Here is a 9,960-nt window from a genome sequence, read left to right as displayed (position 1 = left end):
TGTGACGGAGACCCCCGCACACCACATTACAGGTATCTCGGGGGTCTCCGTCACTACACCCTGATGCTAGCCGCATATTTTAGTACATATGCGGCTAGCATCGCGGCGGCTGGGCGGCGATGTATATTAATAAATTCTGCCCTTTGTCTGTGATATTGACTACCATCGTATAAAGTTTTTGCTTTCCACTAGAGTTCCCATTTCCAGTATTGTTTTTTTTTTTTATGAGCACCAATTAATGAAATTAGACACAATTTAAAAGTATCATTTTCGAGGGACACCATTTTTTTGCCCTGGGCTCCAACAACCCAGTTGGTCCTCTGAAGCCAGAATAAATGGCACTTCCAAGAAAGAAAAACAAGGTGTCATTTATTTTTATAACAATGTTTGTAGAAAATCATATTACCAAAAATACATATTAAAAAAACAATCATGTAGATAAACAAATGTCCTGCCAGTAAACTTTTTTAGTGTTTCATTTATACCAAGGGATAAAAATACAATCTCATTTGACGGAGGAACTCCACAGAAGTAGAACGACAATAACCCTGGAAACCTTACAGCGGATAATATTGGTGGGTAACAGACAACATTCTACAGTTAGGGAAATACCACCAACACAGATTAAGAACTATACTAGACAATGTTAACAAGCCCAGACCCACAAGAACATAAGTATGACTACAATTAGTGCCTCTGTGTTGTTATTTTAGCAGCAGTGTGTACAAAGCTCAAATTCTTTTAGACATATTAGAGATGTCCTGTAACGTTTAACAAGTTCTCTTGGCAATTCAAAGCTTAAAGCAAAGACAAAGAAAATCTCTCTGTCCCTCAGTTCACCAAGGAAGGGGAAGCTAAAACAGCGAGTATTTTCCTTTGTCATTGATACACCTTTTCCACTTGCAAGCTGGGTCGCACCTGGGATTTTTGTACCCAGCTGCAACCCGGCCTTTACACTGGTATTCCGACCCGGCATAAAGCCGGTCAGATGATGTCATCAGGAGGCAGGGGCCGAGGCGGCGCTGGGAGATGAGAGCATCTCTCAGAGGCGTCCTCTGTATTGCAGTGAAGTGGACCCGTTAGCTGTTTCCACTTCTCCTGGACCTGGGAGCATCCCAGGCCAAGCCCAGGTAACTACCCATGTTGGAGTCGATTTTGCATTTCCCCTAGCAAAAAACCTGGGTTATTTTTGCTAGTGGAAAAGGGGTAGGAGCGATCTATATTAGCTGTACAGCACTAACCTAGTGTTTGGCAAAAGCAGAGTGACTGTCATTAGCATAGTAGTCAGACTTATTACCATACAAACCATCGGATTAGCATATTACTGTTTGTACTATTAATCACCTGACTCACAGGAGCCTCTGTCAAGCAACAGAAAATATTGTTCCTTTAGGCTTTAAATATTCAACAAGAGGTTACAGTCATACACAACTTTTAGAAGATAACTGGTAATATACTGCTGTATTTATATAATGTATGCAATATATAGAGAACATTACAACTCTAAAAGGCTAAACATAGACAAAGGGAGCACAACATTAATGCATGAGAGTTAGAGCCTTTCTAGCAGGTATGACAGAGTTATGTTCATTCATTTATACATATACAGTAACGGGAGACAAGACATCACCTCTGTCACATTTAGATTAACAATATATCTATATATATATATATATAGATATATATATCTATATATATATAGATATATATATCTATATCTTTATCTACAGTATATCTATATATATAGATATAGATATAGATATAGATATCACAGTTTAGTAAGAAAGAGAACCAAGATAACAGGCTAGGGCAAAACCAGACAGTTTGAGGATTTACAGATGATACAAAATATATTCAAATTGGGTCCTTTTAAGTTTAACACCCTTTATTAATAGACATAAGCTTCTGTTAATGTTGTCAGATGTGCGACTTGTGAAATATTCCTTATTTCACGTGATGCTTAGGGGGATATTCAATCACCGGCGAGCATCTCCCATCAGGGGAGATGGCCATCGGGCCCTATTCAATGCTGTCTTCCTTGACAGCATTCAGCAGGGGATCTCGCAGTCGAGCCCGACTTCACAAGCAGTCGGGCTTGTTCTGCAGAGAACGGCCGGGAATTGCCGAGCTCGCGGCCGCAGCTCGACTATTCCCGGCCACGCCCCCCTTCTCGCCCCACAGCAGGCGAGACATTGCTTGTTCTCGGTCGAGCTGACCGATAACAGGACTGGGTTACGGCTGTCGAGTCAGCACGACAGCCGTGACCCGCAGATTGAATACCCCCCTTAATCTGTCACATAAGAGAGACTCACAAAGGATATATTTATGGTATAGACTAGTGAAAAAACAAATAAAATACTGATCTCCTTATATTGATACACTACCCCCAATGAACCTGAATATAGTTTAACAAATAACCAATTTATGTTCATAGTACAAATAATTTAGCTAAATAAAAGACTTTCAGGATAACTTGTGATTTCCAGCCTTGGTTTCTAGCTGGAACAGAGCTCCGGGGTCTTTTTCTACCAGGCAATGAGCAAATTAATGGGCAGAGCGCAAGCTCTGTTGTCTACGATTCGGCTCTTGATCCAGCTGCTCCTGAAGTGAGTTTACCTGTAGGGCAGAAGAAATCATTAGATGAGAAACTGAAACTGTACTATTATTCTGACCATACACTAAACAATAATGGTTTCAATCTACTTGATGCACGGATAGTTCTGATTGAATATTAGTGTATGTACAGTAGAGATGTGCGGGCTCGGATTCCTCAGATCCGAGCCAGCACGGACGTCATCAATCCGGGCCCGGATACGAGCAGCGCTCGGTGCTTCCCGCCTTACTCGAATCCGGGCGCACGGGCAAAACGTCATCGCCCGGCGTCGGATTCTCGCGAGATCACAGAACCCTTAAATTCCGCAACCTCGCGCCGCCATCTTCACTCCAATCTCGGAGAAGGGAAGGGAAGGGTGTGCTGCTGCTGTGTGTGGTCTCTGCTGGGGCCTGTGCTGCTGTGTACTGTGTCTCTGCTCAGTGATCAAGACATCACCATTGCAAGGATGACTGGTGCTGTGTTCTGTCTCTCCCTTGTGCTGGGGCCTGCCTCTGCTGAGTCTGCTCCTGTATAGTCAGTCACAGTGTGATAGTGGCACTGGTGCTGCTAGTGCCACTGCCTGCCCTGCACTGCCCAGTGTCTGCTGCAGTCTGCTCTCTGCTGTTGCCACTGGCTAGTGCCTACCAGTACCTATTGCAGTATAAAATTCCTGTGTGCTGTTGCCCCTGGCTATCAGTACCTATCACAGTATATAATTCCAGTTTGCTGTTGCCACTGGCAGTGGCTACCAGTATTTTATTTATTGCAGTATATAATTCTAGTCTGCTGTTGCCACTGGCTACCAGTATTTATCGCAGTATATAATTCCAGTCTGCTGTTGCCGCTGGCTACCAGTATTATTTATCACAGTATATAAATCCAGTCTGCTGTTTCCACTGGCTACCAGTATTTATTGCAGTATATAATTCCAGTCTGCTGTTGCCGCTGGCTACCAGTATTATTTATCACAGTATATAAAAATCCAGTCTGCTGTTTCCACTGGCTACCAGTATTTATCGCAGTATATAATTCCAGTCTGTTGCCACTGGCTACCAGTATTTATTGCAGTATATAATTCCAATCTGCTGTTTCCACTGGCTACCAGTACTATCAGTCCAGGGGTGCCCACATGTGTGCTGTATCCATCCAGGGGTGCCCACATGTGTGCTGTATTTGTCCAGGGGTGCCCCCATGTGTCCTGTATCAGTCCTGGGGTGCCCGCATGTGTGCCGTATAATTCCAGGGGTGCCCCATGTGTCCCATATATGTGCCCTTTTTTTTTTATGAAAATAAAATTAAGGTGTTTTTTTTTTTACTGCAAGGGCTGTTAAATGCGCTGTAGTCCAGGGGTGAGCCAAGAGTTCTGTATAATTCTTGGGGTGTTGCTAAGTAAGGTGTGCTGCTCTTTTTTATAATTAAAAGAATACACATTTTTATTTTTACTGCAGGAATTTGTCTGCCGTATAATTCCATGCCTGCCGCCATGTGTGCCGTAACAGTCCAGGGGTGCCGCCATCTGTGCCGTACAATTCCATGTGTGCTGTATCAGGTCAGGGGTGCCACCATCTGTGCCGTATAATTCCTGGGGTAAGCCAAGTCTGCCGTATAATTCATGGGGTGCTGCCAAGTGTGCTGTATTAGTCCAGGGGTGATGCTAAGCGTGCCATATCAGTCCAGGGGTGATGCTAGGTGTGCCGTATCAGACTAGAGGGGATGCTAAGTGTGCCATATCAGTCCAGGGGTGATGCTACCTGTGCCATATCAGTCCAGGGGTGATGCTAGGTGTGCCGTATCAGACTAGGGGGGATGCTAAGTGTGCCATATCAGTCCAGGGGTGATGCTAAATGTGCCGTATCAGTCCAGGAGTGATGCTACCTGTGCCATATCAGTCCAGGGGTGATGCTAGGTGTGCCATATCAGACTAGGGGGGATGCTAAGTGTGCCATATCAGTCCAGGGGTGATGCTAAATGTGCCGTATCAGTCCAGGAGTGATGCTACCTGTGCCATATCAGTCCAGGGGTGATGCTAGGTGTGCCATATCAGACTAGGGGGGATGCTAAGTGTGCCATATCAGTCCAGGGGTGATGCTAAATGTGCCGTATCAGTCCAGGGGTAATTCTAGGTGTGCAGTATCAGCCTAGAGGGTATGCTAAGTGTGCCATATCAGTCTAGTGTTTGTGCCGCACACTTGTGTGGCTTATCATAGTTATCCAGCTACCTCGGTGCAACCTTTTGCCCTAAAAACAATATTGTAAGGTGTGAGCTGTTCAGAATAGACTGTAAAATGAGTGGAAATGAATGTTATTGAGGTTAATATAGCGTAGGAGCAAAAAAAAAAAAAAAATTCTGCGATTTTAGCAGTTTTTATGCTTTTTTAACAAAAAAATCAGAACCCAAAACCCAAGAAATCCAAACACAAAACACTTAGGAGGTGTTTTGGCAAAACCCATTAGAACCCAAAACCTCAAGGTAATCAGAACCCAAAACCCGAAAAGTGGCCGGTGCACATCTCTAATGTACAGGAATGATAATCATTCAGTGCAGTCTTTGTAATGCAATTTGGGATGAATAGCATTACGGTGCCCCTATCTCAGCTACTGTACATAATGCACCAAATCGCAGCTTTGTATTGGGTGTGGGGTCTAATCCGTGATCACATGTGAGCAATGGCAGGATAAAACCCCTTCCCTCCACTCCAGGTATTGTATTTATAACCCAAGCCTCATCCTGATCCTGTCAAACTGCACTGTAAAACCAGGTTATGAGTCTTAATCAAGTTAACTCCCTATCTGCAGTACATAAACTGGGACTGTCCAATGGAAAAAGGGACTATTGGAAGGTAAAATAATATGTAAATGAGGTACGGTTCATATGTCATTCCTTACTGATAAAACAGTGATATAATAGTACCTGGCACACTTTTATGATATGTCCATCATTGAGTCAGTCGTGCATCTCTCAGCGTGCCTGGTCCCATTAGACTCTGCTAGCATTGGCATCTTTTTATATTGAAAATGCGTCTTAGTCGCAACAAGATGTGACTAGGATGCCCCAGGAGACTGAAGATTTTACTTGCTATATGACACTTTTATATCTGTGTGCGACTGAGTCTGAATCTGTATATGAAGTGCTATAATGCAGCACTTCATATACAGATTATTTCCATGCCAAGTTCCCATGTGCTCCTTATACAGATTCAGTCACACAGAAATATGCCAGTGTCACATATTAAATTACTCAGCACAGTCTGCTTGTAGTCATATTGTAGTGGGACTATAAATGCCCATACACTGCCTGCGACGTCTCGCAGCAGTGTACAGACACCCGACAGAGGGCGAGCCGCCGGGACCTTCCCGGCGGCAGGGACACATGCGATCCATTGTGACGGATCGCATGCGTCCCTGCTTCCCACCCGCCCCAGAACGGGTGGTCGGACGACCAGCCGGTCCGACCACCTAGTCGGGTCCGACCACCTAGTCAGGTCCAATGCGCACGTGACCGCGCATCGGACCCGACTGCATGTCAGGGAGAGGCGATTTGGTCCGATTTAACGGGCCAATTGGTTGCAATCAGCCGAAATCGGACCAAATCGCCTCGATGAATGGGGCATTTAGATGCAGTTTCATCAAAGAAAAGATGCTTGATGCTAGTGGAGTTGCACTTATCTGAAGACTCGCACACGCCAGCCATTATCTGCTCTGGGTGGCATACAGTATTAAGACTTTATGTATGAGGACACATCTGTATGACAGCCATGGTCATTCCCTCATAAATAATAAAGCATTTGCAATAAATACAGGTAGAAGTTAACCCTTAACATTTTACACTTTGGCTTTAAGGTCCGTACACACTGTATGATAAGCCGGGAATGGGACCCCACAGTCGAACAAGCAGAAACTGACAATGTTGTCATATTGGACTGCATATTCAGCTGATTAGGGTTGTTGTTAACAGTCAGCGGGAGTGTGCATCGATAACGATATAGTGGGTACACACTGACCGATATGCACAATGATATCATTAACTATGGGCAGTATTCTATGCTTTTTGCTCGCTGTGACAGGGAGCAGTGCTGACTGCTGGCACAGTGGTGGGAAATACTGCTCTAGCCTCATTGGTTGCTATGGGGAACATCTCTAACTTCTAAAAACTCTCACTTTAGTAAAATTTCCTCCATTGTAGGTCATAGTATATCACAGTTGAGAGATTTCTTTCATCTGCACATGAGTCTAAAAGTCACGCTGTGAATGGATCTGTGCGCAGTGCATGGAAGTGGGAGGTGGCTACGCAGGAGCTATGTTGTAGCTATGCACAGAGATGGTCCAACGTTTCAGTGTGTTATAAAGGGATTTTTGTAAGAACTTACCGTTCGAATCCCTTTCTCTGATATGGTCCTGGTGACACAGCTCAACACTGGGATGTAGGAGGGTCCGAAGGAGCCAGGCACCTATCCTAAAGTTTTAGAGGGTAGGCTCCTCCCCTACTGCATCCCTGGACTCTTCAGTTCAATCTTTCAAAGCCACTGGAATACATTAACTCAGTACAAACGCCTGCACATATTATATGCACATTTTATAACAGAAACTGTTAACCTTTAACCATTTTAACATGAACATCATGAAACTTCTGGCATACTTACTGAGCGTAAGGGAGGGATCGCTGTGTCACCAGGACCATATCAGAGAAAGGGATTCGAACGGTAAGTTCTTACAAAAATCCCTTTTTCTCTTTCAATGGTCCTGGTGACACAGCTCAACACTGGGACGTTCCAGAGCCGGTCCTTTGGGAGGGTACGCTCAGGTCTGCAGCTCTCAGCACTGCTCGCCCGAATGATGCGTCCTCCGACGCGAACTCATGGAATCTATAGAATTTGGCAAATGTGTGAACAGATGACCAAGTGGCAGCTCTGCAAACCTGCTCAGCTGTGGCCCCATGTCGAACCGCCCAAGAGGTGGCAACTGACCTGGTGGTATGCGCATTTATTTTGGCCGGTACCGGTCTACCCACTTTGGTGTATGCAAAGGCTATCACAGATCGCAACCACCTAGCAATAGTCTGCTTAGATGCAGACCAACCAATTTTGTGTACGTCATACAATACCAACAATGTGTCAGTCTTCCTGACACTCTTCATTCTGTCCACATATATGCGTAAAGCACGCACAACATCCAAAGTTCTCAACTTGTCCCTTTTCTTAGAACCCTCTGGGGGTTGAAACACAGGTAGAACTATCTCCTGATTTAAATGGAAGGTAGATACCACCTTCGGTAAAAACTGAGGCACTGTTCTCAAAACAGCCCTGTCATCATGAAAAATTAAGAAGGGAGATTTACATGACAAGGCTCCCAACTCTGAAACTCTTTTAGCAGATGCTACTGCTAACAAAAACACTAGCTTCCACGTGAGAAACTTAAAGTCAGCCGACCTTAAAGGTTCAAATGGTGCCTTCTGAAGGCATTCCAAAACCAGTGATAGATCCCAAGGTGCTACTGGTTGCTTGTATGGGGGTTTCAACCTGGATACTCCTTGTAAAAAGGTTTGAATTTCCGGCAAAATGGCTATCTTTTTCTGGAAATAGATGGACAAGGCCGAAATCTGCACCTTCAGTGACTGAAGGCTTAGACCCGATGAAAAACCATCTTGTAAGAATTCCATCATTCTTGATAGCTTAAAATGAGATGTATGAGCCTTTCTTCTCTCACACCATCGAATGTAAGTCTTCCAGACTCTATAATAATTTGCCGAAGATACAGCTTTTCTGGCTTTTATCATCGTCTGTACTACTGCCTCAGAAAACCCTTTCCTTTTCAAAATGGTGGTTTCAATAGCCAGGCCGTCAAAATCAATCGATCGGAATCCAGGTGATTGAATGGGCCTTGTCTTAGAAGGTCTGGTCTCAGAGGTAGACGCCATGAGTCCACAGACAACCTCTGAAGCCTCGAGTACCAGGACCTCCTTGGCCAATCTGGGGCCACTAAGATCACTGGAACCTTCTGCCCCTGTATTTTCTTCAGAAGTCTCGGTAACATTGGTACTGGTGGGAATGCATAAAGGAGATCTCCCTGCCAGTGAATAGTCATGGCATCCACTGCCTCCGCTAGTGGATCCCTCGTTCTGGCATAGAACCTGGGCACTTGACGGTTGACCCTGGATGCCATCAGGTCCACATCCGGAGTTCCCCACATCGAAGTGATCTGGTGAAACACCTGAGGGTGTAAGCTCCATTCCCCTTCCTTGAGCTCCTCCCTGCTCAGGAAGTCGGCTTCTATATTCTCTATTCCTGGAATGAATATAGCCGATACAGCTGGAACATTCTGTTCCGCCCATAGGAAGATTCTGGACACCTCCCACATGGCCAATTTGCTGCGTGTACCTCCCTGGTGATTCAGATACGCCACAGCTGTGGCATTGTCGGTCTGAATCCTCAAAGGGAGGTTCTGTAACCTGTCTCCCGCCAAGGAAATCACTTTCCAGACAGCTCTCAGCTCCAAGATGTTGATTGGTAACGCTGATTCCTCTGCCGTCCACAGGCCCTGAAGCCTGAGATCCAGGACTACTGCCCCCCATCCCCTGAGACTGGCGTCGGTAGTTACTACCAACCAGTCCCAGGTCTGTAATGACCGACCCCACTGAAGGGAATCTACTTCTGTCCACCATTTCAAGGATTCCCGAGTGTCCGAAGACAGCACTATCATCTCGGATTTCATGGTCAAAGTGTTTCCTGACCAGGCTGACAAAAATGTTCCATTGGAACCTCCGAGAGTGGAACCTGGCAAATTGAAGCGTCTCGAATGACGCCACCATTTTCCCCAGGAGCTTGAGGCACCTCCATACTGAAATGCTCTGAGCCCTGAGAATCTCCTGGACTAGGGTGACCAGATCCCTGGCCTTTACCTCCGGGAGGAAAACCCGATGAAGATGGGTGTCCAGTATGACTCCCAAGAATTGGAGCCTTTGGGACGGTACCAACTGAGATTTTTGCAAATTTAAAATCCAGCCGTGAGCCTGCAAAAAACTGATGGCCTCTGCCAAGTGACTCTGCAGCATGGCTGCTGACTCTGCTTTGAACAGGAGATCGTCCAAATAGGGTATTACTGTGATTCCCCTGAGCCTCAGCACCGCCGCCATCACTGACATTATCTTTGTGAATACCCTTGGCGCGGTTGCTAGCCCAAAGGGTAACGCCCGGAATTGTAAATGCAGGTCTCCTATGGCAAACCTCAACAAGGTCTGAGGCTCCGGGTGTATAGGGACGTGCAGATATGCGTCCTGGACATCCATGGACGCCAAAAATTCTCCCTGGTCCAGACTCAGGAGTACTGACCGTAGGGACTCCATTTTGAAATGGTCTACCCATAAATGAACA

The 9,960-nt window shown here is 45.5% G+C and overlaps 1 protein-coding gene across 2 annotated transcripts in view; it reads right to left on the bottom strand.

Moving 5' to 3' along the window:
* Positions 1 to 352: 352 nt before the first annotated feature.
* The window catches only part of CROCC2 (ciliary rootlet coiled-coil, rootletin family member 2), a 151,627-nt gene continuing 142,019 nt past the window's right edge, over positions 353 to 9,960 (bottom strand). For both annotated transcript variants that reach the window (XM_083178176.1, XM_083178177.1), the window contains exon 36: positions 353 to 2,616. In XM_083178176.1, the coding sequence (XP_083034302.1) occupies positions 2,545 to 2,616 (72 nt within the window). In that variant the 3' untranslated portion in view covers positions 353 to 2,544. The remainder of the gene's footprint in view (positions 2,617 to 9,960) is intronic.

This window comes from Crinia signifera, chromosome 3 (assembly GCF_055691185.1).
Source record: "Crinia signifera chromosome 3, ASM5569118v1, whole genome shotgun sequence".
NCBI lineage: Eukaryota > Metazoa > Chordata > Amphibia > Anura > Myobatrachidae > Crinia > Crinia signifera.
Note: the sequence above shows the minus strand (reverse complement) of the source record. Positions and strands in the feature narration are given on the sequence as shown.